This window comes from Stegostoma tigrinum, chromosome 21 (genome assembly GCF_030684315.1).
Source record: "Stegostoma tigrinum isolate sSteTig4 chromosome 21, sSteTig4.hap1, whole genome shotgun sequence".
NCBI lineage: Eukaryota > Metazoa > Chordata > Chondrichthyes > Orectolobiformes > Stegostomatidae > Stegostoma > Stegostoma tigrinum.
Genome location: NC_081374.1, coordinates 4665791 through 4692542, shown reverse-complemented (window position 1 = coordinate 4692542; position 26752 = coordinate 4665791). Strand labels below are relative to the sequence as shown.

General features: G+C 47.0%; 1 protein-coding gene across 2 annotated transcripts in view; it reads left to right on the top strand.

Annotated features, from left to right (window-relative positions):
• LOC125462639 (putative helicase MOV-10) overlaps positions 1-26752 on the top strand; it is a 123584-nt gene that overhangs the window by 53377 nt on the left and 43455 nt on the right. For both annotated transcript variants that reach the window (XM_048552867.2, XM_048552866.2), the window contains exons 3-8: positions 5813-5961; positions 8317-8555; positions 9995-10235; positions 16148-16285; positions 20495-20657; positions 21649-21800. In XM_048552867.2, the coding sequence (XP_048408824.1) occupies positions 5813-5961; positions 8317-8555; positions 9995-10235; positions 16148-16285; positions 20495-20657; positions 21649-21800 (1082 nt within the window). The remainder of the gene's footprint in view (positions 1-5812; positions 5962-8316; positions 8556-9994; positions 10236-16147; positions 16286-20494; positions 20658-21648; positions 21801-26752) is intronic.

Here is a 26752-nt window from a genome sequence, read left to right as displayed (position 1 = left end):
CTCTATGTAATTGTTCTTGTAGCTCAGTGTCAGTCATTCCACCAACATTCAGGTTGTGACTGATTTCAGAGCCTCCCTTCATCGTCTCACATATTTGTTTCCCCTCCTCTCTTAATTTTGCTGAGCTAATGTTCTAAAGTTTAAGATCCAGCAGCTACACCAGGTGAACATTCAAATTAGGAGCTGAAGAAGGCCATTCATTCCCTCAAGTCTGCTCTACTATTCAGTAAGGCTGTGGCTGACCTGCTTGTACTCGAAACTCCATGCTCCCATTGAACCCAGTAACCCTTTGATTCCCTTGCCTTGAAATCTGTCTGTCTGCTCCTTATATCACCTGAGACAGATCCAAAATTGCATAAACTCCTGAGTGAAAAAAAATTCTTTTCAGCTAGGTTTACCCCTCACTCTTCTAACATGGAGAGTCAAAAGCAGTATTTTCCTCTGGGTTTTTCTTTAGCCTAGAGAGTGTGGTGGATATTGACAGGAATGCTGTAAGACCTCGCAGATTGTAGCAATACGGAAAGATTGGAAAGGATAAGGTAATTTTACCAAGACAAGAGAAGGTTGACAGACTTTATTGGAGAGCAGCAAATACTGAGGGACTTCAACAGAGTGACGGACCTGTTTTTCACAAGTGGAGAGGTCCACTAGCAGGGGTCACAGAGCTAAACTGAATGGTAGAGGGAAGAGAGGGGACAGAGACTTGGAGCTTGGTCGGCTGCAGAACTTGTTGTCAGAATGTGAAGCCACAGAAAAGCAGTGTATGTGGTCCGTAAGGCCTCAGCTTTCAACCCCTCCCTCCTGGCTGAGTGAGCTCTTCACGGTCAATTGCATTAATCCTTTGATTTAACAAACAAAGAGAAACATCCTTCTAGCTTCCTTAATCTGAGGAGCTCTGCTTAAAAAAAATGTACATTGGTATTGGCTGAGGGTATGATTTAACTGTGTAGTGAGGACTCTCTCCCTCCCCAGTCAAACAGTCTGTTAATATTCATTGTCCAGGTTTACAAATGAAGAATTGCTGCATGGATTGATGTGTCAACCATGACTGAGTCAGTGGCACTGTCATCTTTGTCAGGTCGTTGTAGGTTTGTGACCCAGTGCGATGATATGAGCATACAGCCCAGCCAGATGCTTCCTGGTGCACTCATGGTGGGAGGGCTGTGTTTTTTTTAATTTTCTCATGGAATGGGTGCCCCTGGCTGGGCCAGCATTTATTGCCCATCATTGTTGTCTTGGAAAAGATAGTGATAGTCAGCTACTTTCTTGAACTGCTCCAGTCCTCCTGCTGTAGGTTGACCCACAATGCCTTAGGGAGGAAGTTCCAGGATTTTGACCGGGAAACAGGGAAGGAATGGCAATACATTTGCAAGTTAGGATGGCAAGTAGCTTAGAGGGGAACTTGCAGGGGGTGGTATTCTCATGTATCTGCTGTGCTTGCCCTAGAAGAAAGTGGTCAGGCTTGGAAAATGCTGTCTAAGGATCTTTGGTGAATTTCTGCAGTGTGTCTTGTAGATAATTCACACTGCTGTCTTTTTAGTTGAGATGTAAAGCTAGGTCTTCCATGTTTGAGATAATAGGAACTGCAGATGCTGGAGAATCCGCGATAACAAAGTGTGGAGCTGGATGAACGCAGCAGGACAAGCAGCATCTTAGCAACACAAAAGCTGACATTTCGGGCCTAGACCCTTCATCAGATGAAGGGGAATGGGGAGAGGGTTCTGAAATAAATAGGGAGAGAGTGGGACGCGGATTGAAGATGGATAGAGGAGAAGACAGGTGGAGAGGAGACAGACAATTTAAAGGGGCGGGGATGGAGCCTGTAGAGGTGAGTATATGTGGGGAGGTAGGGAGGGGATAGGTCAGTCCGGGGAGGATGGACAGGTCAAGGGGGCGGAATGAGGTTAGTAGGTAGGAAATGGAGGAGCAGCTTGAGGTGGGAGGAGGGGATTGGTGAGAGGAAGAACAGGTTAGAGAGGTGGGGATGAGCTGGGCTGGGTTTGGGCTGCAGTGGGGGGAGGGGAGATTTTGAAGCTGGTGAAATCCACATTGATACCATTGGGCTGCAGGGTTCCCAAGCAGAATATGAGTTACTGTTCCTGCAACCTTCGGGTGGCATCATTGTGGCACTGCAGGAGGCCCAGGATGAACATGTCATCTTAGGAATGGGAGGGAGAGTTGAAATGGTTTGCGACTGGGAGGTGCAGTTGCTTATTGTGAGCGTAGGTGTTGTGCAAAGTGGTCCCCAAGCCTCCGTTTGGTTTCCCCAATGTAGAGAAAGCCACAACAGGTACAGCGATGCAGTATACCACATTGGCAGATGTGCAGATGAACATCTGCTTGATGTGGAAAGTCTTCTTGGGGCCTGGGATGTGAGTGAGGGAAGAGGTGTAGGGGCAAGTGTAGCACTTCCTGCGGTTGCAGGGGAAAGTGCCTGGCATGGTGGGGTAGGAGGGGAGTGTGGAGCGGACAAGGGAGTCCCAGAGAGTGATCTCTCTGGAAAGCAGACAAGGGTGGGGAGGGAAAATTGTCTTTGGTGGTGGAGTTGGATTGTTGATGGCGGAAGTGTCGGAGAATGATGCGTTGTATCTGGGTGGTATGTGAGGACGAGGGGGATTCTCTTTGCACTGTTATTGCAGGGACGGGGTGTGAGGGATGAGTTGCAGGAAATGCGGGTGACGGTCCGTGAAGTACGAGGACGTCTGAGATGTACGAGAGTGGAATGCCTCATCCTGGGGGCAGATTGTGGCAGAGGCGAAGGAATTGGGAATAGGGGATGGCCTTTTTGCAGGAAGGTGGGTGGGAGGAGGTGTATTTTAGGTAGCTGTGGGAGTCGATGGGCTTGAAATGGATGTCGGCTTCTAAATGGTTGCATGAGATGGAGACAGAGAGGCCCCTGGAAGGTGAGGGATGAGTTGGAGATGGTCCAGGTGAACTTGAGGTTGGATTGGAAGTAGTGGCTGAAGTGGATGAACTGTTAGAGCTCCTTTTGGGAGCACGAGGCAGCGCCGATACATTCATCAATGTAACGGAGGAAGAGGTGGGGTTTGGGGCCAGTGTAGGTACAGAAGAGGGATTGTTCCACGTAACCTATAAAGAGGCAGGCATAGCTGGGGCCCATGCGGGTACCCATGGCCACCCCCTTTGTCTGTAGGAAGTGGGAGGAATCAAAAGAGAAGTTGTTGAGGGGGAGGACGGGTTTGTGTAGGCGGATCAGTGTGCTGGTGGAAAGGTACTGGTCGGGCCTGTGGGACAGGAAGAAGCGAAGGGCCTCTAGGCCATCTGAATAGGGAATGCAGGTGTATAGGGACTGGATGTTCATGGTGAAAAAAAGGTGTTGGGGACCTGGGAATTGGAAGTTCTGGAGGAGGTGGAGGGCGCGTGTGGTGTCATGGATGTACGTAGGGAGTTCCTGGACCAAGGGGGAGAAAATGGAGTCCAGATAGGTGGAGATGAGTTCGGTGGGGCAGGAGCAGGCAGAGACAATGGGTCGACCAGGGCAGGCGAGTTTGTGGATTTTGAGGAGCTAGAAGTGGGTGGTGCTGGGTTGGGGAACAATGAGGTTAGAGGCTGTGGGTGGGAGGTCACCTGAGGTGATGAGGTTGTGGATGGTTTGGGAGATGATGGTTTGGTGATCGGGGGTGGGGTCATGATCCAGGACGCGGTCGGAGGAGGTGTCGGAGAGTTGGCACCTGGCCTCAGCGATGTAGAGCTGTAGCCATACTACCACTGCGCCTCCCTTGTCTGCAGGATTTATGGTGAGGTTGGGATTGGAGTGGAGGACAGCATGTTCTGCGGGGGAGAGGTTGGAGTGGGTGAGAGGGGTGGAGAGGTTGAGGCAATTGATGTCTCGATGGCAGTTGGAAATGAAGAGGTCGAGGGAGGGTAGGAGGCCTGGGGGTGGTGTTCAGGAGGGCGACTTGTGTTGGAGGCGGGTGAAGGGGTCAGTGGAGGGAGGGCTAGGCTCCCGGTTAGAGAAGTAAGCGTGGAGACGAAGTTGGTGGAAAAACTGCTCGATGTCCAAATGTGACTGGTGTTCGTTGATGTGTGGGTGGAGGGGTCAAAGGTGAACCCCTTGCTGAGGACTGACTGTTTGTCAAACATGACTGGTATTCATTGATGTGTAGGAGACAGACAAGTTAAAGAGGCAGAAATGGAGCCAGTAAAAGCGAGTGTAGGTAGGGAAGGAGGGAGGAGATAGGTCAGTCCAGGGAGGACAGACAGGTCAAGGGAGTGGCATGAGGTTAGTAGGTCGGAAATGGGGGTGCAGCTTGACCTGGGAGGAGAGGTAGGTGAGAGGAAGAACAGATTAGGGAAGTGGTGATGAGCTGGGTTGGTTTTGGGATGCAGTGGGGGAAGGAGTAATTTTGAAGCTTGTGAAATCCACATTGATACCATTGGGCTGCAGGGTTCCCAAGCGGAATATGAGTTGCTGTTCCTGCAACCTTCGGATGGCATTGTTGTGGCACTGCAGGAGGCCCATGATGGACATGTCATCTAAGGAATAGGAAGGGGAGTTGAAATGGTTCGCGACTGGGAGGTGCAGTTGTTTATTGCGAACTGAGCGGAGGTGTTCTGCAAAGTGGTCCCCAAGCCTCCGCTTGGTTTCCCCAATGTAGAGGAGGCCACAACACGTACAGGGGGTGTACAACAGGTACAGGGCGTGTAATATACCACATTGGCAGATGTGCAGGTGATCCTCTGCTTGATATGGAAAGTCCTGTTGGGGCCTGGAATGGGGGTGAGGGAGGAGGTACAGGGGCAGGTGTAGCAGTAGCGGTTGCAGGGGAAAGTGCTGGGTGTGGTGGGGCTGGAAGGGAGTGTGGAACGGACAAGGGAGTCACGGAAATAGTGGTCTCTCTGGAAGGCAGACAAGGATGGGGAGGGAAAAATGCCTTTGGTGGTTGCGTTGGATTGCAGATGGTGAAAGTGTCGGAGGATGATGCGTTGGATCCGGAGGTTGGTGGGGTGGTATGTGAGGATGAGGGGGATTCTGTTTTGGTGGTTATTGCGGGGACGGGTGTGGGAGATGAGTTGCGGTTTTGGTGATTTCACAAGTGCAAAATCTCCCCTCCCGTACTGCATCCCAACACTAGCCCAGCTTGTTCCCACCCCCCCCTATCTGGTTCTTCCTCTCACCTATCCCCTCCTCCCACCTCAAGCAGCACTCCCATTTCCTACCTACTAATCTCATCCTACCCCCTTGACCTGTCCACCCTCCCTGGACTGACCTATCTCCTCCGTACCATCCCACCTACACTGACCTTTACTGGCTCCATCCCCGCCTCTTTAACTTGTCTGTCTCCGCTCCACCTATCCTCTCCTATTTCTGAAGAAGGGTCTAGGCCCGAAACGTCAGCTTTCCTGCTGCATAGATGCTGTTTGGCCCTGCTGTGTTCACCCAGGTCCACACCTTGTTTTCTCTGCCATAATTGATTCTGTTCCCATTTTAAACTCCTGGATGAAGGTTGCCTCTGTGTATCTTGTATTGTTCCTGCCATTTATTTTCCTGCCAAGGTAAATGTTGCAGCTTTGCTGGGATATTTCAAGGTGAATCTTAGAATATACATCCTGCACCTCTTGGAGAATAAAATTGTTTTGCTGCAGGTTTGGCATGTTGATCAGCATGATACTAGGGTTTAAAAGGTTACATTATGCGAACCAATTGTCTAACAATATGCCCCATCAGGAACTTTGCCTTGAAGCTGTGAAGATTGTCAGCTCCCTCTGTCACAGCTGGGAAACATTCTGAAACACGCTACTCTCCGTGTAACGAGCAACTGTCTGACATTGTGTCCTGTGTCCTCCCCAGTGGAAAAAGGTGGAGTATGCTGACCAGTATCGTAGTCGGTGGCCTGATCCCGCAAGCAATCTGGGAACACCATTGCCTCCAGCCCCTGTCCAGGAACCAGGGAAGAGGGGCCGTGCCAAAGCCATCATTCATCAGCTGAAACAGAACAGGTAAAGTTGAGTCCTCCTGATTGGAGAAATCCCATCAGCTGCTTCTTTTCCTGCTTTGACTTGTGAAGTCAATATCTCCTGTTGCAGCTTGACTCCACCCACACCTCTGCACACCTCATCTAAGGGGGATTGTGTCGAGAGATTGTGGGCTAGCTGTTTGACTTTACGGAGTGTCACAGATGATAAGGAGTCTTGTTCTTTCACTAGAGGCCAATTAGTGCACCCAGCAAAAGACAGGAACTGTGATGAGGAAGCCTTGGGTTTGGTGGAGCAAGGGAGATGTTCCAGAATGGACCCCGATCCCCATTACAAGCCCAGAGGCAGTTATACCACCATTAGAATGTACCGAGTAAGATCAAATCCGCAGAGAGTGGGCACAAAACTTTGTTTAACTCAGAAATGGACAGGTGGGAATTGATAGATTCTGGTACCTGGTGGCCTTTGTCAATGATATGGGGAGGTCACCTTCAACACAAAGATCATTTTTTCCCCAAGACACTGCAGCATTCTTGCTATCCAAAATTAACCCCACAGTGGAACATGCTGCCTCATCGCATAAAATCTTCAAGACCCACCTTTAGATAATTTCCATTTTTAAGTTTCTCATCTTCAGGACAACTGTCTCAGCAATTGGTGGCTAAATAGCTGTTTGGAGATAACACTACCCACATGAAGGTTGGCGGAATATCGGCATTAGCCTCTGATACCAACATAACTAGAGCAGAAGAACCCCGTGCCCAACAACATTCATTTCTCAAACTTTACGAAGAGACATGAAATTGAAGATCTTTGTCTCACATTTGTCAGGACGAGGACATGAAGAGATACAACTGCAATAAGCAATTTATAAGCAGGTGAAGAGGGTGCTGATTGGCCGATAGAATCTTACAGTACATAATGAGGCTGTTTGGCCCATCACGTTTGTATCGGCTTCTGAAAGAGCTACCTAGTTAACCCCACTCTCCAGCCCAGTCTCTCTAGCTGTTAAACTTCAGCACTCCCAAATATATATCCAGCTCTCTTTTGAAACCACCTGTGCAATCCTTCTCTATCACTCTCTCAGGCAGCGCATTTGAAATCCAAACAGCTCTCTGAGTAAAGAAGTTTCTCTTCATCCCACTCCTAGCCCTCTTGCTTGCTGTAAAGGTTATTGTTTCTTCTTAAGGGTTTTGTCCGCCTCTTGTGTTTCCATCTGGTTGAGTCGAAGGCGACAATCTTCAACTTCATGTCTCCTTTTAGTAATGTTTACTTTTTGTTGCAAAACGGTAACAAAACCAGGGTCCACCCAGCATCTTAGGAGCACAAAAGCTGATGTTTCGTGTCTAGACCCTTCATCAGAAAAAGGACCAAAACATCACCCTCCTATGATGCTGCTTGGCCTGCTGTGTTCATCCAGCTCCACACTTTGTTATCTCGGATTCTCCAGCATCTGCAGTTCCCATTATCTCTGATCTCAGGGTCCATCCAGTTTATTTTTACCTATTTTGGAAATTACATGAAACAAGAATGAGGGCTGACTGACTGATCAGCGATTGATCCTTATCAATGAGTCTGCAGTGAGCCTGATATGACTTTAAGTAGAACTCCCAGTGGGGGAGCAAAGACCCAAACTCACCTTTTCCTTATCTGATGTGTTTGAATCAATTGGTCCTAACCAGTCTCACTGTGTCCGGAGGCAGCCTGACCCACCTGTTGCCCCTGCAGTCACTGAAATGAATAATTTTGAATTTTTGACCTGTTGCCTCTGTATGGGATGGGGAAAGAGATTTTTGGGAATTTTCTATCCTATGAGAAATCAGTGCCCTGCTGTGGTCTCCAGGCCAGTGGAGCTAACCCTCTCCCTGGATTTTTGAGTGGGCCCACTGGAGTGAACCTTCCCTGAGATGTTGAATAAAAATTAAATCAATGAGCCCTGTTCCCTGTACTTCCAGAAGCAGTATGGTGGCTCAGTGGTTTGCACTGCTGCCTCACAGCGCTAGCGACCCAGGTTCAATTACAGCCTCGGGCGACTAATTGTAGATTGCACATTCTCCCCATGCCTGTGTGGGTATCCTCCCACAGTCTAAAGATGTGCAGGTTGGGTGGTTTGGCCATGTTAAATTGCCCATAGTGCACAGGGATGTGCAGGTGAGATGGATTAGCCATGGGAAATGCAGGGTTACAGGGATAGAGTAGGGTAGGGGTGTGGGTCTGGGTGGGATGTTCTTTGGAGAGTCACTGTGGACCCAAAGGGTTTGATGGCCTGCTTCCACACTGTAGGGATTCTATGATAAGAATCTTGTCATCTGCACAGAGGCATGTTTGGCGAATGCGGGCTCTGGGTTGCAGTGGTAATGCATTATGATTGCCTTACAGGAAACAGATGATCCAGAATAAAGGTGGTGTGAGTGTGTATTCAGACTTTGATGTTGGTGAAGGTAAAATCAGGGTTTCCCTCAACCCCAACGACCAGAAACAAGTCCCCATTAACGTCAAAAATGAAGGGAATGAGACAGTGACTTTCGTACGGTGCGAGATGCTTCGCAAGCTCCGAGTGTTCACCCTGAGGGATGAGGCAAACGTGACCAGTTCCCAACCATTCTCCTTGGCAGCAGGTGAGGCACACGCTTCCTACTCCTCACCTCTGCTGTCAGCTTTGTCACATGTGGGATGTGGGCATCACTGGCCCACCACCTCAGAGGTATTGGTGGTGAGCTGGCCTCTGTGGGGAGAATTTAAAAACAAGGGAGCCATGTTTATAAGATAGTTGTGACAGATATGCAAAGTTCTTTCTCCCTTCGTGGGAGAGCCTAGGATTAGTCGGCGTTGTCTTAGAACAAGGGGGTCGTACTTTTAAGATAAGAGATGAATTTCTTTCCTCAGGCAACAATGAATCTCTGGAATTACCAGAGAGGGCTGTTGAGGCTGGGTTATTAAGTATATCCAAGGCTTTTAATTAGTAAGGGAATCAAGGATTATGGGGGAAAAGGTGGAAAATGAGGTGGAGGATTATCAGAAATAGTAATTGCTGGAGAAACTCAACAGGTCTGGTAGCACTTGCGACAAGAAACAGAGTTAATGTTTCAAGTCCATTGACCGCTCTTTCATGGTCTTGGGTTTGGAAAGTGCTGTCAAAGGAGTTTTGATGAACTTCTGCAGTGCATCTTGTAGGTGGTGCACACTGCTGTTGCTCTGCATCAGTGGTAGAGGGAGTGAATGCTTGTGGTACATATCCAGATATTTTTTAAAATGAGTTAAGGGTTTAACGTTTGCTATCCTTTTAGGCAATATGTCCCAGAGCCCGACCACCCTCTGGGTGAGAAGAGTTTTCCTCCTCGGCCCGCTAATCTATCTATCAAGCACGTTAACAAATGACCCCCAAATCATTGTCCTCTCTGCAAAGATAATTACCCTTCTCTTCCACTCTTTCTGAGCCCCACGCAAGTTAGTACAACCCAACCAAGTCTACCCCACCTCCCCGGCTCTGTTTGACGGAGGGCACCCCAGCTTGTCTAGTCTTCCCTCGCAGCTGCAGTTTTCCAGCCCTGATGACATCCTCATGAACCTCCCCTGTCCTCTCCCCCTCTCCCCCCTCCCCCTCCCCCTCCCCCTCCCCCTCCCCCTCCCCCTCCCCCTCTCCCCCTCTCCCCCTCTCCCTCCCCCTCCCCCTCCCCCATCCCCTCCCCCATCCCCTCCCCCTCCCCCCCCCTCTCTCTCTCTCTCTCTCTCTCCCCCCCCTCTCTCTCTCTCTCTCCCCCTCTCTCTCTCTCTCCCCCTCTCTCTCTCTCTCTCTCTCTCTCTCTCTCTCTCCCTCTCCCCCCCTCTCTCTCTCTCTTTCTCTCCCCCCCCCTCTCTCTCTCTCCCATATGTAATTCCATCTCTTCTGTTGCAGTAACTCTTGAATTGTCGATCACCTCTTTTTATTGTTGGTGTAACTGTGGGTGACTTGTCAGACCACTTCAGAACATGGTTTCAGGCTCAACTCATTACGTTGTAAGTAAGTGGGGAGCAGTGTACTTTAGCCAGATCAGTCATATATTCTTTATCTGTGCAGGAGCAACTCACCAGATTGAAGTCATCTGCCCAATGGCTGACTCTGGTTATTTCCCGGTTACCCTCGTCTTTCAGTTCAAAGATGCGAACTCAGAGCCCTTCAACATTATTCGATTCTTCTCAGCTCGGGTAACGAGCAGCTTGACTGAAGAGTTGAAACCAACTGCCCCCTACAAACCTTACCATGGTTCCATTCGACGTTGGACAGACGCGATTATTGAAGAGGGGTCACAGCCATGCAGGTGAGCTTCAACATTTAGTTGTGCAATTTTTCTTTTTGTAATTCTTTCATAGCACATAGGCATTGCATTTAATGCCCATCCCTGATTACCCAGAGGGCAGTTAAGTCTCAGCCACGTTGCTATGGATCTGGAGACACATATAGGCCAGACCAGGTAAGGATGGCAGTTTCCTTCCCTAAAAGATATTAATGAACCAGACGGCCTTTTCCAACAATTGACAATGGTTGTCATTGAAACTCATAACTCCAGATTTTCGTTAGATTCAAATTCCAGCATCTGCTGTGGTGGGATGTGAACCTAGTTCTCTGGAGGGATAACAAGGTGTAGAGCTGGATGAACACAGGAGGCCAAGCACATTAGAGGAGCAGGAAGGCCTACACCCTTCTTCAGAAAAAATGAATTAGTAGCCTAGTGATAATATCACTAAGCCACTGCCTCCCCAGGAGATCCAGCAGTGATCCAAAACCTCTCTGACCCCTCAACACTGGCTTCTGTAGAGCCACCTCTGGCTCGGTTGTAGTAACTTTTCCCCTGAATCAGATGGATTTTTGTTGACATGACCAATATTGGGCATCATGGCTGCCATCATAGCCAACTGACTGCAGCAAGGGAGGAACAGTCACACCACAGTTGCAGGGAATGTATATTAATAGACTGTAGGTTGTGGTGGGACGGGGGGGTGGAATTGACAGACTGCAGTTTGGGAAAGATCGACAGGATGTGATGGGATGGAGGGTGGGCATTGCCAAGCTGCATGGAGGGGTGATATTGACAGTCTGAAACCAACGCCTGTAAACTAGTGGAAGAAAGTAGCTGGAAACCGCACACCCGTTGCACGGGGAGGGGATAAAATCTGATCCTTGTTGTCCTCCTTATTTAAGGAGGATGCACTGAGACCAATTTTAAGGAAGTAAGTATTGGAGACCTTTCAGTTCTTACACTGTTAATCAAACAAGGAACCTGGGGCTGTGATGATAATTGCTGAGAATTTTAAAGGATAGATAACGAAAGGGTAACAGAGCAAGAGCTGAAAAGTGGATCTGGAGTTACGTGTGGGTTAGAACAGGTAAGGATGGTAGTTTCCTTCCCTAAAGCTCTTATTAATTGGTATGGGCAGAATGGTCTCCCGTGTAACCCTTTTATAAGGGCCTGGAGGATGTGGTTGCATTGACTGCAGCCCATCAATTTCACCCTCCACCACAACCTGCACTCCATCAATATCACCCCCATCCTCATACTGCACTCTGTCAGTATCCCCACCCATCCTCATATCGCACTCTGTCAGTATCCCCACCCATCCTCATGCTGCACTCCGTCAATATCCCCACCCATCCTCATGCTGCACTCCGTCAATATCCCCACCCATCCTCATGCTGCACTCCGTCAATATCCCCACCCATCCTCATGCTGCACTCCGTCAATATCCCCACCCATCCTCATGCTGCACTCCGTCAATATCCCCACCCATCCTCATGCTGCACTCCGTCAATATCCCCACCCATCCTCATATCGCACTCTGTCAGTATCCCCACCCATCCTCATGCTGCACTCCGTCAATATCCCCACCCATCCTCATGCTGCACTCCGTCAATATCCCCACCCATCCTCATACTGCACTCCGTCAATATCCCCACCCATCCTCATGCTGCACTCCGTCAGTATCCCCACCCATCCTCATGCTGCACTCCGTCAATATCCCCACCCATCCTCATGCTGCAGTCCGTCAATATCCCCACCCATCCTCATGCTGCACTCTGTCAATATCCCCACCCATCCTCATGCTGCACTCCGTCAATATCCCCACCCATCCTCATACTGCAGTCCATCAGTACCCACCCCCATTTTCATACTGCAGTCCATCAATATCACGCCCATCCTCATACTGCACTCCGTCAATATCCCCACCCATCCTCATGCTGCAGTCCATCAATATCACGCCCATCCTCATGCTGCACTCCGTCAGTATCCCCACCCATCCTCATACTGCACTCCGTCAATATCCCCACCCATCCTCATGCTGCACTCCGTCAATATCCCCACCCATCCTCATGCTGCACTCCGTCAATATCCCCACCCATCCTCATGCTGCACTCCGTCAATATCCCCACCCATCCTCATGCTGCAGTCCGTCAATATCCCCACCCATCCTCATGCTGCAGTCCGTCAATATCCCCACCCATCCTCATGCTGCACTCCGTCAATATCCCCACCCATCCTCATGCTGCAGTCCGTCAATATCCCCACCCATCCTCATGCTGCACTCCGTCAATATCCCCACCCATCCTCATGCTGCACTCTGTCAATATCCCCACCCATCCTCATGCTGCACTCCGTCAATATCCCCACCCATCCTCATACTGCACTCTGTCAATATCCCCACCCATCCTCATGCTGCACTCTGTCAATATCCCCACCCATCCTCATGCTGCACTCCGTCAATATCCCCACCCATCCTCATGCTGCACTCCGTCAATATCCCCACCCATTCTCATGCTGCACTCTGTCAATATCCCCACCCATCCTCATACTGCAGTCCGTCAATATCCCCACCCATTCTCATACTGCACTCTGTCAATATCCCCACCCATCCTCATGCTGCAGTCCGTCAATATCCCCACCCATCCTCATGCTGCACTCTGTCAATATCCCCACCCATCCTCATGCTGCACTCCGTCAATATCCCCACCCATCCTCATACTGCAGTCCATCAGTACCCACCCCCATTTTCATACTGCAGTCCATCAATATCACGCCCATCCTCATACTGCACTCCGTCAATATCCCCACCCATCCTCATGCTGCAGTCCATCAATATCACGCCCATCCTCATGCTGCACTCCGTCAGTATCCCCACCCATCCTCATACTGCACTCCGTCAATATCCCCACCCATCCTCATGCTGCACTCCGTCAATATCCCCACCCATCCTCATGCTGCACTCCGTCAATATCCCCACCCATCCTCATGCTGCACTCCGTCAATATCCCCACCCATCCTCATGCTGCAGTCCGTCAATATCCCCACCCATCCTCATGCTGCAGTCCGTCAATATCCCCACCCATCCTCATGCTGCACTCCGTCAATATCCCCACCCATCCTCATGCTGCAGTCCGTCAATATCCCCACCCATCCTCATGCTGCACTCCGTCAATATCCCCACCCATCCTCATGCTGCACTCTGTCAATATCCCCACCCATCCTCATGCTGCACTCCGTCAATATCCCCACCCATCCTCATACTGCACTCTGTCAATATCCCCACCCATCCTCATGCTGCACTCTGTCAATATCCCCACCCATCCTCATGCTGCACTCCGTCAATATCCCCACCCATCCTCATGCTGCACTCCGTCAATATCCCCACCCATTCTCATGCTGCACTCTGTCAATATCCCCACCCATCCTCATACTGCAGTCCGTCAATATCCCCACCCATTCTCATACTGCACTCTGTCAATATCCCCACCCATCCTCATGCTGCACTCTGTCAATATCCCCACCCATCCTCATACTGCAGTCCGTCAATATCCCCACCCATTCTCATACTGCACTCCGTCAATATCCCCACCCATCCTCATGCTGCACTCTGTCAATATCCCCACCCATCCTCATACTGCACTCCGTCAATATCCCCACCCATCCTCATACTGCACTCCGTCAATATCCCCACCCATTCTCATACTGCACTCTGTCAATATCCCCACCCATCCTCATGCTGCAGTCCGTCAGTATCCCCACCCATCCTCATGCTGCACTCCGTCAATATCCCCACCCATTCTCATGCTGCAGTCCGTCAATATCCCCACCCGTCCTCATGCTGCACTCCGTCAATATCCCCACCCATTCTCATGCTGCAGTCCGTCAATATCCCCACCCGTCCTCATGCTGCACTCCGTCAATATCCCCACCCATTCTCATGCTGCAGTCCGTCAATATCCCCACCCATCCTCATACTGCACTCCGTCAATATCCCCACCCATTCTCATGCTGCACTCCGTCAATATCCCCACCCATCCTCATGCTGCACTCTGTCAATATCCCCACCCATCCTCATGCTGCAGTCCGTCAATATCCCCACCCGTCCTCATGCTGCACTCCGTCAATATCCCCACCCATCCTCATGCTGCACTCCGTCAATATCCCCACCCATCCTCATACTGCACTCCGTCAATATCCCCACCCATCCTCATGCTGCAGTCCGTCAATATCCCCACCCATCCTCATGCTGCACTCTGTCAATATCCCCACCCATCCTCATGCTGCACTCCGTCAATATCCCCACCCATCCTCATGCTGCAGTCCGTCAATATCCCCACCCATCCTCATGCTGCACTCCGTCAATATCCCCACCCATCCTCATACTGCAGTCCATCAGTACCCACCCCCATTTTCATACTGCAGTCCATCAATATCACGCCCATCCTCATACTGCACTCCGTCAGTATCCCCACTCATTCTCATGCTGCAGTCCGTCAATATCCCCACCCATCCTCATACTGCAGTCCGTCAATATTCCCCCCCGTTCTCATACTGCACTCCATCTTATCCCCCCATCTCCCACATCCTCATACTGCAGTCCATCACCACCCCCTCCATCCTCATGCTGCAGCCCATCAATATCACCCCCATCCTCATACTGCACTCCATCAACACCTCCACCCATCCTCATGCTGCAGCCCATCAACACCCCACCCATCCTTATACAGCAGTCTATCAACACCCCCACCCACCCTCACGCTGCAGTCCGTCAGTATCCCCCCTCATCCTCATACTGCACTCCATCAATATCACCTCCGCCCCTGCCAAAGAACTAAAGAGAGAAGATTAAAATTTATAGAGAAATTAGCTTGGAGCATCACTTCTTTGAAGGGAGATGATTTGGAATAATCAGAGATGAGAGGACAAGATTTATTTGAAGTGCCCTGTGGAATATTCTATATAGACACTTCAACAGTTTATTATTCATAAAATCTGTTTACCTTGCTTTATTAAGACACTCACAAATTAAAGAAACAACTCTTACACAAATTAACTTGTCTGTCTCCTCCCCACCTGTCTTCTCCTCTATCCATCTTCGATCCGCCTCCCCCTCTCTCCCTATTTACTTCAGAAACATCTCCCCATCCCCCTTTTCTGATGAAGGGTCGAGGCCCGAATTGTCAGCTTTTGTGCTCCTAAGATGCTGCTTGGCCTGCTGTGCTCATCCAGCTTCACACTTTGTTATCTCTTACACAAATGAAGTTAATTTTTCCCAAATTAGGCTGACTCCCTGGGAAACCCATATACTACTTGCTCAAGTGAAGATGATTGAGCTGCTGAACTCCTTCAACAGGACAGTCAGTGTTTTCTTGGCCCAAGAGTGGGCCTTGCATGGGGTCTTTGCTGGCTGTGTCTTCCCTGGGGTCCGGTGACCCTTCTTCAGGTGTGAATCTAAATTTGCCTTGTGTAGTCTGAGGGCAGAACTGCAGTCACAACAAGTACCATTGTTTCCTCCAACCCACTCCCCTGACTCCTCTCCCACTCTTTCTCCCTTCCCCTGTCCCACTTTGCCCCCACCTCTGCTTCCAACCCTGAAATGGCCACTTCCATACTCCCCACCCCCTCCCATACTCCTCACACCTCCTACGCACCCACACCCACACATACATCTAAGACCAGAGGGCAAATGTTTAAAGTGAAGACTTAAGTGGCGTAGAGAATTTTGAGACAGAATGTTTTTGCCCGGAGGGTGTAGAAACATGGAGCATGCTGCCTGAGAAGGTGGGTGAGGCAGTTACTTTCGCAGCATTTAAGAAGCACCTGGATGATGCTGTATGACTGTCACACAGGGACACCAGTTGATTTGTGGTTTTCAAGTTCTGGCTGTGCATTTATTGACCTTGTTTTTTAATTTCTTTTTGGATTCGTTGAAGCTGTTCCAACTACTTTCTGGAAAAAGAAATATCCCTGCCGCCTTATGATTATCCTAAAGTATTGTTAACAGCTCTCAAGAAAGGACTGAAACAGGACAGCAGTCTTTGTGATGTGAGCAGAGAGATACAAAGGATTAAGTAAGCCCTGTTTTCATTTCTAAAGTGGGGTGTGGGGCAGGGAGTTGGAACAGAGGACGGACTGGGTGATTAATGTTTTTGGCTCTTACCTGAACAGGTAAGAATCAAAAACCACATTAGCTGTCAGTCTCCGCATCCTGAGGACTCTTGACAAGGTGGATGCTGAAGATTGTTTCTCCTTGGAGGAAAGACGACAACTAAGGGACGCATTGGAAATAAACGCTTGCCCATTCGAAATAGAGATGAGAATTTTTTTCACCGAGGGCTGACTGTCTGAGAGATGTTCCTACCCAGATAGTGATGAAGGTGTAGCCATTGACTATTTTATGGCCGTTAGAGATAGAGCCTTAACTGATAAGGAAGGTGAAGTTTCAGAAAGGGCAGACAGGAAGGTAGATTGAGGCCATAATCAGATTTGAAATGATCTCCTCAAAAGTCAGAGCAGGCTTAAGTGGCCAAACACCCTCCTCCCTGCCCCTGATTTGAAATTTTATATCCATTTATGAGCAAGCTTTTTCACATCAGCAAAGCAAGCTGAAAATGTCAAACAAATCTGAAAATGCTGCAAATAGTCAGCAGGCTAGAGTGCACTTGTGGAGAAAAAAGAAACTGAATTCAACTTTTGTGAGAGTTGGAAGTGTTTGGAAATGTAACTGGTTTAAAGCAATCAGAGAAGCAGGGACAGTGGAGGGGAGCAGAGGAGATCAAAATGGAATGTTGGTGATAGGGTGGAGGCCAGAAGAGATTACAATAACAATTACTAACATTGTCTCTTCAAGACCTAATTTGCCAAGCAAAGGATGTGCCTTGATGAGCTGTTAATAGTGTGAGCTATTGGCATTTCCAAAATTGTTGATCTGAGTTGATACTGGAAGGCTGTAATGTTCCGAATCTCAAACTGCAGCTCCTTGTGTCATGAGAGAACAAGGTGGAGAGCTGGATGAACACAGCAGGCCAAGCAGCATCAGACGAGCAGAAAAGCTGATGTTTTGGGCCTAGACTGAAACGCCAGCTTCCCTGCTCCTCTGATTCTGCTTGGCCTGCTGTGTTCATCCAGCTCTACACCTTGTTATCTCAGATTCTTCAGCATCTATAGGTATTTAAGGAATAAAAGAATGATGAAAGTAAGATTAGGGCCAATCAAGGATAGTAGTGGGAAGTTGTGTGTGGAGTCAGAGGAGATTGGGGAAGCACTAAATGAATATTTTTTGACAGTATTCACTGTAGAAAACGACAATGCTGTCGAGGTGAATACTGAGATACAGGCACTAGTCTAGGTGGGATTGAAGTTCACAAGGAAGAGGTATTAGAAATCCTACAGAGTGTGAAGATAGATAAGTCCCCTGGGCCGGATGGGATTTATCCTAGGATCCTCTGGGAAGTGAGGGAGGAGATTGCCGAGCCTTTGGCATTGATCTTTAACTCGTCATTGTCTACAGGAATAGTGCCAGACGACTGGAGGATAGCAAATGTGGTTCCTCTGTTCAAAAAGGGGAGTAGAGACAACCCTGGTAATTATAGACCAGTGAACCTTACCTCAGTTGTTGGTAAAGTGTTGGAAAAGGTTATAAGAGATAGGATTTATAATCATCTAGAAAAGAATAAATTGATTAGGGATAGTCAGCACGGTTTTGTAATGGGTAGGTCGTGCCTCACAAACCTTATTGAGTTCTTTGAGAAGTTGACCAAACAGGTAGATGAGAGTAAACCAGTTGATGTGGTGTATATGGATTTCAGCAAGGCGTTCGATAAGGTTCCCCACAGTAGGCTGTTGTACAAAATGCGGAGGAATGGGATTGTGGGAGATCTAGCAGTTTGGATCGGAAATTGGCTTGCTGAAAGAAGACAAGAGGGTGGCAGTTGAAGGGAAATGTTCATCCTGGAGAGCAGTTACTAGTGGTGTACCACAAGGGTCGGTGTTGGGTCCACTGCTGTTTGTCATTTTTATAAATGACCTGGATGAGGGCGTAGAAGGATGGGTTAGTAAATTTGCAGACGACACTAAGGTCGGTGGAGTTGTGGATAGTGACGAAGGATGCTGTAGGTTGCAGAGAGACATAGATAAGCTGCAGAGCTGGACTGAGAGGTGGCAAATGGAGTTTAATGCAGACAAGTGTGAGGTGGTGCACTTTGGTGGGAGTAACCAGAAGGCAAAGTACTGAGCTAATGGTAAGATTCTTAGTCGTGTAGATGAGCAGAGAGATCTCGGTGTCCACGTACACAGATCCTTGAAAGTTGCCAGCCAGGTTGACAGGGCTGTTAAGAAGGCATACAGTGTTTTAGCTTTTATTAATAGAGGGATCGAGTTCCGGAACCAAGAAGTTATGCTGCAGCTGTACAAAACTCTGGTGCAGCCGCACTTGGAGTATTGTGTACAGTTCTGGTCACCGCATTATAAGAAGGATGTGGATGCTTTGGAAAGGGTGCAGAGGAGATTTACTAGGATGTTGCCTGGTATGGAGGGAAGGTCTTACGAGGAAAGGCTGAGGGACTTGAGGCTGTTTTCGTTAGAGAGAAGAAGGTTGAGAGGTGACTTAATTGAAACATAAAAAATAATCAGAGGGTTAGATAGGGTGGATAGGGAGAGCCCTTTTCCTTGGATGGTGATGGCGAGCACGAGGGGGCATAGCTTTAAATTGAGGGGTGAAAGATATAGGGCAGATGTCAGAGGTAGTTTCTTTACTCAGAGAGTAGTAAGGGAATGGAACGCTTTGCCTGCAACGGTAGTAGATTCGCCAACTTTAGGTACATTTAAGTCATCATTGGACAAGCATATGGACATACATGGAATGGTGTAGGTTAGATGGGCTTGAGATCGGTATGACAGGTCGGCACAACATCGAGGGCTGAAGGGCCTGTACTGTTCTGTAATGTTCTGTGTTCTATGTTCTATATCTGCAGTTCTTACTATCTCTGTTCCTTTGTCATGTGGAGCTCTGTTAGAAACTGCGGGAGGTTGATGAGAACAAGGGGAGAATTGAAACGATAAGTGACTGAAAGCTCAAACATAGCTGTAAACTAGTTTTCAAAGGTTGGATGTGAAGACACAGGCTATTTCATGGTGGGCTTGCTGGCTTAGTCAGATCTTAGTCCATCTCTGAGTGAACAGGTTTCTTGAAAATTTCGTCTTAAATTTATTAATGATCATCTCAAATCTGTGGCACCTAATTTTGGCCTCTGACACAAACGTGAACATCTTTATTGAATCTTTGATGTGGAGTTGCTGGTGTTGGACTGAGGTGGATAAAATCAAAAATCACGCAACACTAAAGCAGGAGTTTATAAAATATCGCACTGATTGACTGCAAGTACAAATTCCTGCTTTCAGAATAAAACCAGCCTGATTCCAGGTTAAAACTCTGAGACAGATTCTGGACGAGGCATCACACCTACAATTCAGTGTCTGACCGGAGATGTCATTGTATTTAATATCCTTATTGCTCTGCCTGTCTGGGCAGACTCTGATAAAACTTTTAATTGTTTCAGGGCAGTGACTTGAAACAGATTCCAGAATTTGCATCTTAATCAATTAAAACTTGCATCTTCTTTCTAACAGAGTTGTCCATATTCTGTTTCTGCAGTTTCTAGAATGCAGGAATGTACGAATGATTAAAGATTCAACAGGAGGCAGTCAGTCAGCCATTTTAGGTTTGTTCACTTCACTCAAACCAGTTGAATGATCCTTTGATCTCTCTGCCCTTCATCTCAGTGCCTATGAACCCAGGGTATGCGGACTCTCCTCTCGCTGCACCTGACAAAGGGGTTATACTCCGAAAGCTTGTGATTTCAAATAACACTGTTGGATTATAACCTGATGTTGTGTGATTTTTGACTTTATCTACTGAACCCCTTTGCTTGTTAATTTTTTGGACAGTCCTTGACCTCTTTCTGGAGAAACAAGATCTAATCTGTTCAGTCTTTTCTGATAATGCCTCACTACTGGTGACCATCCTTATAAATCTGATTTTTTACACCTTGTCCAGTGTTCTTTGTATCCTGTTGTAAAGTAGAGAGCAGAGTGATATGGATTGCTCCCATGTGTGGTTAGAATATGCATGCCTATCCCTGTTGGAGTTGACTGACATTGCTGGGGTCAGTCGATTCTCGCTGATAGTAACCCAGCATCGACCAGAGTTCAGAGATGACACTTTTTCATGCTTTGTTGTGACTACCTGACCGCCTGCTTTCATTTTTGTGATTTTTGCATAGTTCATTACTCGCCTCACCATTGGTATTTGACAATTATGGTGAGCGATTCTGTTTGCTGCTACACATGGAGGAAATTCAAATGGAAGCTGATATCACCAGGTACAGCATGGAGGGGGTTACCATGGACAGAGATCGACACAACAGGAATCTTCTCGTACTTAAGGTTGGTGCTGATGTTTCAAAGGCTTTCAAAGTTGCAGGGAGGTAATGGAAGGTAGGGACAGGAGTAGGCCAAACAGCCCCATAACTCTCATTCAGTTCTAACATATTTGAAACAGACGGAGGCCACTTGGTCCAACTGATCGCTGTTGATTTTGAGGTTACATACCCACTCCTCATTAGTCTAATCTAATAGTGTATTCCCTTATTCTGTGTCTTGCTGAGCCAGGTTCCTGGTAAAAGCACCATCCATGTCTGACTTCTGCTTCTACACCATGTTTCTATATCTTGGTTCCATGCCCCTCAAGGCCATTGACTAGCAAAACTCTCTCAACCTTAGTTTCAATTCAACCCTGCCACCTTTGCCATCGCAATGGTTTTGAAGGGGAGTTGCAGATATCCATGCTCCTTTGTGCGAAGTAGTACTTCCTGTCATGGCCTGAATGGCCTGGCTAAAATTTCAAAGTTCTGCCCCTTCCTTGTGCACTGACTCACCAGAGGGCATAGTTTCTGTCTCTCTCCTGTAAAGACACAACTTCAATAATCTTAAACACGTCTATTAGACCATCACTGAATCTTCTCAGGAACATAGGCCTTGTCCACCAAATCTGTCCTCATCGTTGAACCTTGGCCACTGTGAAGATAGCAACATTTATGCAAGGGCAGATGACAGGTGAAATAAACACAAAGAACTGCAGATGCTGAAGATCTGAAACAAAAACAGAAATTGATGGAGATATTCGGCGGGTCTGGCAGCATCTGTGGAGAGAAGAACAGTCAACGTTATGAGACCTCTGCCCCTTTGACTGGTCTATCAACGTAGGCTGGAGTTACCTGATAATGCGGGACTGAACTACACCAGGCAGGATGGTTGCACTTTTAATTTGTTCCAAGTAGTTTGATTTCAGCCTCTGATAGAGTGTACAATTTGCAGGCCTCTGACTGGAGTTGTGACCACCATCTGATTTCAGTCCCTCTCTCCCCGATCATGTTAGGTTCCTGGTGTTGCTGAGAACAGGCCATCTGTGCTCCGAGGAGACCACCTCTTTGCGTCCATGTGTGATGATGTGAATCCTCCAATCACGCGTTATAAAGGCTATGTCCATGCAGTGGAGTTGGAACAAGTGAAGCTGGGCTTTCACCAAAAGTGAGTAACCGGGTCATTTCACTGAAGGACTATGTATAAGTATCTGGGTAAACCTGACCTCTGGTGGGAAAATGACAGCATCCGACCTTGGACAACATGAGCCACACTGAGGTTGAGACATCGGAAAATCCTCAATCGTGTAGATGATCCAGTTAGTATTTTGGGCATAACACAGTGCGGAACTGGAGGAACACAGCAGGCCAGGCAGCATCAAAGGAGCAGGAAAGTTGATATTTCAGAGAAAGATCCCAACCCAAAATGTCAACTTTCCTGCTCCTCTGATGCTGCCTGGCCTGCTGTGTTCCTCCAGCTCCACACTGTGTTATCTCTGACACCAGCGTAAACAGTTCCTACTATCACTTAGTAATTTGAGCATCTTTCTCGCACCAGCTCACACGTAACCAGACTGCTTACCAAATTCAGGAGTGTCATTTGTACAGAGGAAATGTGACAACATACAAGAAGATGTTAATAAACTTGCAGCATACAAGAAGATACATTATAATTTTAGGGAGAACATAAGTTTCTAAATGGTTTCATGGTTTTGATGTTTGCAGGGTCTGGGGCTGTAGATGCTCAAATCAAAGTGAGCTAGGTATAAGATCAGAGATAATGGGAACTGCAGATGCTGGAGATTCCAAGATAATAAAATGTGAGGCTGGATGAACACAGCAGGCCAAGCAGCATCTCAGGAGCACAAAAGCTGACGTTTCGGGCCTAGACCCTTCATCAGATGAAGGGTCTAGGCCCGAAACGTCAGCTTTTGTGCTCCTGAGATGCTGCTTGGCCTGCTGTGTTCATCCAGCCTCACATTTTATTATCTAGGTATAAGATCACATCTTTTAAAAAGAAAATTTTGTTATAAAAAGCACTGAGTTAATTTTTGCAAGGATAAAAATGGAAAGCACAGAAGTTATGTCTGTCTTGTATTAAACCTTGGTTAGACCAGACTTGGAATACTGTAAACAGTTCTTGTCTCTGTGTTCTCGACAGAGACTGTGGAGAAAGTACATCATGCTCACTGAGAATTTTGGACCTACGTCTGGAATTAAAGTTATTTTCAGTCTTTTAATCCTGGTTTTCTCTCTGTCTCAGAGGAACAGGTCTGTTTTGCTTGCAGGCTTTTAGAGGTCTGAGTGCGCAACCATCTTGGGTCTGTGATGAACTATAACTTGCAACCATTCAGAAAGCTGTTGCTCGGCAGTTTCTCTGTTTTTAACCAAAAAACGTCCAGTATCAAATCTGACTTCCATAAAAGTTACATACTTTTATATAACCTGTGACTGAACATCTCAGTTCCACTTTTCCTTTAGATTTTATTTTATCACCCAATAATCCAGATTTCTATGTTCCAGTTTATATTTCCAGATAAAGTACCTGTAGATCTTAGAACAGGCTGGGGTTCTTTCCTCTGTAGTGGAGATTAAATGGTGATCAGAGAGAACGATCTTTACAAATATCAAAGGAATAAATATGGGAAATAAATTTCAACTTCTGACGGAAGCCGCAAACATAGGATTATGATGTTTTCTGGCTCCCATGCGTTAGAAATGGTCACACTGTAGACTCGGGGAGATTAAAACTCAACGAATTGCTGCCTAGTAAGGAGTCAGTTTTGGGCAGATGAACTGTTACACCTTACAATATGTTACATGACTCACCGGTGCACCTGCTCCCAACACTTGTACGTAGTTGGTTCTTGGTTAATTTGTTTCTAGCCCTCTACAAACAGTAGCGTAAACATCCCTCGGAGGGATCTGGGGTCTTCTGAGTCTCTACTCAAAAAGGCACTGCACCGAATGGCCTGGGCTCAAGTCCCACCTGCTCCAGAGGTGTGTAAGAACATCTGTCTGAAGAGGTCAGTTTGAAAACCTCTACATCAGACATTTTCTTTAAAATGTGCTCTGTATTAATTGTTTCTCTTTTTATACGTTTTACAGCACGTAGTCTGGGTGGTAAAATGTTGTATTTCCATCCTGTAGATTGGGCAGTCACTGTTCTCATGGGGGAGATGTTGTGTTGTCTATGTTGCAGGAGTCTGTTTTGCTGATGTTAATGTTGTCTCCGAGTTGGTGATGTTTCCAGCATTGTTGATAATCATTTGTTTTCCCAGCTCAGGCATTGGTCAGATATAAGTTTTGTTTCTTCTGATCGTTTGTTTACTGCTTTCAGTCTCAGTGACAGTGAAATCCCAGCCATTTGTGATGAACATATTCCTGGAGACCATGTGAAATTGCAAACAATGCACTTTTTAAAATCAAATTCAGTGGGATGGGTTTCAGCCGAAACAAGATATTGATATCTGAAATCAATGTTGTTGTTTAAACACAGATTTATTTTTTGTGGAGCAATTTAATTATCCTGTTTATGAGTTAGTTAGGTTAGTTACTCTGCTCAATAATCCTGTTAACTGGCTCCTCATAATCTTGTCAAATTCTCATGTGTAATCAATCTGTTCCTCACCACCAGAAAGCTTTCCTGTTCATTGGGAAAACCACCTCATCTGACTCTTATTCCTTCTTTTCATCAATCATGTCTTCCCTAATTCCTTTCCCGATTTTTGTTTTAAACCTGAGAATCCTCCATCATCCTTTTTTTTGTAAAAGGTAGAACAAAGTGAAATAGTTAATCATCAGAAATTCATCAGAAGAGATATGTACCAATTTAAGATGTAAAATAGCTGATTTAATTTGAAACTGCAGATCTACCTGAATTCCTGTCTCAGATTGTGGTAAATATTAGGACTGAGTGAAAGTAGGTTGTTATGGTCAGCCTTGCTGGTCAGTGGGCTCCATCTCAAGCTCACGTGCAACTTATTGATTCCCTCCATGACTGGGTTAGGTGTTTTCCAATCACGTTTTTGCCTCATAGCAATTTTTAAAATTCTCTTGTGGGATGTGAGTGTCACAGGCTGGGGCAGTATTAATTGCCTGTCCCTAGTTGCCCTTTGAGAAGGTGGGGGTGAGCTGCCTCTTGAACCGCTGCAGTCCATGTGCTATAGGTTGACCCACAATGCAGTTAGGGAGAGAATTCCAGGATTTTGGCCCAGCAACATTGAGGGAATGGCAATCTCTTTCCAAGTCAGGATGATGAATGGCTTGGAGGGAAACTTGCAGGCAGTGATGTTCCCATGTATCTGCTGCCCTTGTCCTTCTCGATGGAAGTGGTTGTGGGTTTGAAAGGTGCTGTCGAAGGAGCTTTGGTTGTATATCAGCAAATTATCTCATTCTATGATAGGCCTGATGGTAATTCAAAAACTATCATCTCCTCCTTCTGCTGTGCCCTCCTGTCTTCCAGCTTACATTGCATATAGACACCATATTTTCATGACCATTTTTTTTTCACCTCATGGAACTCTACTTTCAAGATCTCCTTCTTGTTCTGTCAGTCTTGACATGGGAGATAAATCACTCATTTCATCAATGGGTCAACTGTGATGGGCTCTCAAAATCTTCAAAACATCGACCATCTTGTTAAAACATTGAAGCTGCAGTTTGCACCAAATCTTCCTTCCATCTGATTGGAGGGTACTTTTCACAGAAATACCATCTGCAGCCCTCAGCTTCTGTCACCTCCTGGTTTACTGAGATATCTACAGCTGCACTTTCAGGCTAGCAGAACCATCTGATCCTGGGATATGATCTTCTCTGTCTCATACTGAACAGCTTTACCTTGCTGTTAAATCTGCGCTTTGCCATTGAACACTAGCATGATATTTTTGCTTTCAGAATACCTTTCCTCAGGCACCATTTTCTTCCGTATTTTCAGGGAAGACCTCTGGTGTGGTCTGGGCTGGATGAGGTTACTCTACACTTTTGTGTCAATCTTCAACTTCAGATTTATCGTGTGGGTATATTTCTTGCCTATTTGTGATCTAAATAATGTGTGAACGGCTTTTCTCTGAGGATTCTGGGTAATTGATGATGGAGGACAGGGAAAACTTGTGTTAAAAGAGCTGGTCCTTTTTGAGATATTTCCGTGTTGGAGATGATTTCCTCAATCTAGGAACAGTAATTTCTGTTATACAAGCAGTTGTATTGTTTGGAACTTTGGGGAAGAAAGATCAAAATAACGGCACTGTAAAACGGAGAAAGAGAGTCAAAGGCAGTGACCACGTGGGCAGTGAATCAAACAGAGAAATAAACCTACACTGTTCTCCAACCCAGCAGTCAATCTGCACAGCTACTGCCTCTGCAGTTAGATTTCATGTATCTCTGGACATCAGAGTTTGTCTGAGAAAAGTAAACAAACATGGAAATTCACAGCTGACCTTTGAGAAACCTGTGTGGGGGAGCTCACAGCGGGGGAACAGCTAAGTGGCCAGTATTAAAGTGTAATCTTAGTGTTTGCTTTGTAATTCTGCAATAGTGAGTAGAGTAGGTTCTTTTCTGATTATGTGCTTTATTGAGATCTGTCTCTCGATTAAATTTGAGAAATATAAAAATGCAGGTACCAAGTTAGCCTGAAGTATTGTTTTTTCGAGCAGTGAGACTGTGCTATTTTCTGGGTCCGTAGATTGTTCAGATGCAAAGACGGCCTTTAGTAGAGTGACGTGCTCTTCCTGTCAGATGTGGAGATGAGGGAGAGTTTCCATGTTACTGATGTTTCTGTCTGCAGGAAATGTGTTTGGTTGCAATTCTTATCAGATCACATGGAGCGGTTGGATTAGCAGTTAGAGGCAATGAGGAATTTACAGGAGCTAGGAGGTGTGATGGATGCATTTGCAGGAAGGGAGATAAACTAAAGATACAGTCAGGGAGATGGGTTCCCTCCAGGAAAGGCAGGACTGGGAGGCAGGTCATGCAGGAGTCTCCTGTGGCTAAACCTGTCTCAAACAAGTGTGCTGTTTTGGAAAATGTAGGAGGTAATGAACTCTTGGGGGAATGTAGCAGTGAGAGGTATGTCAGGCTCCAAGCAATTGATTGTGATAGGGGACTGTCTACTCAGAAGCT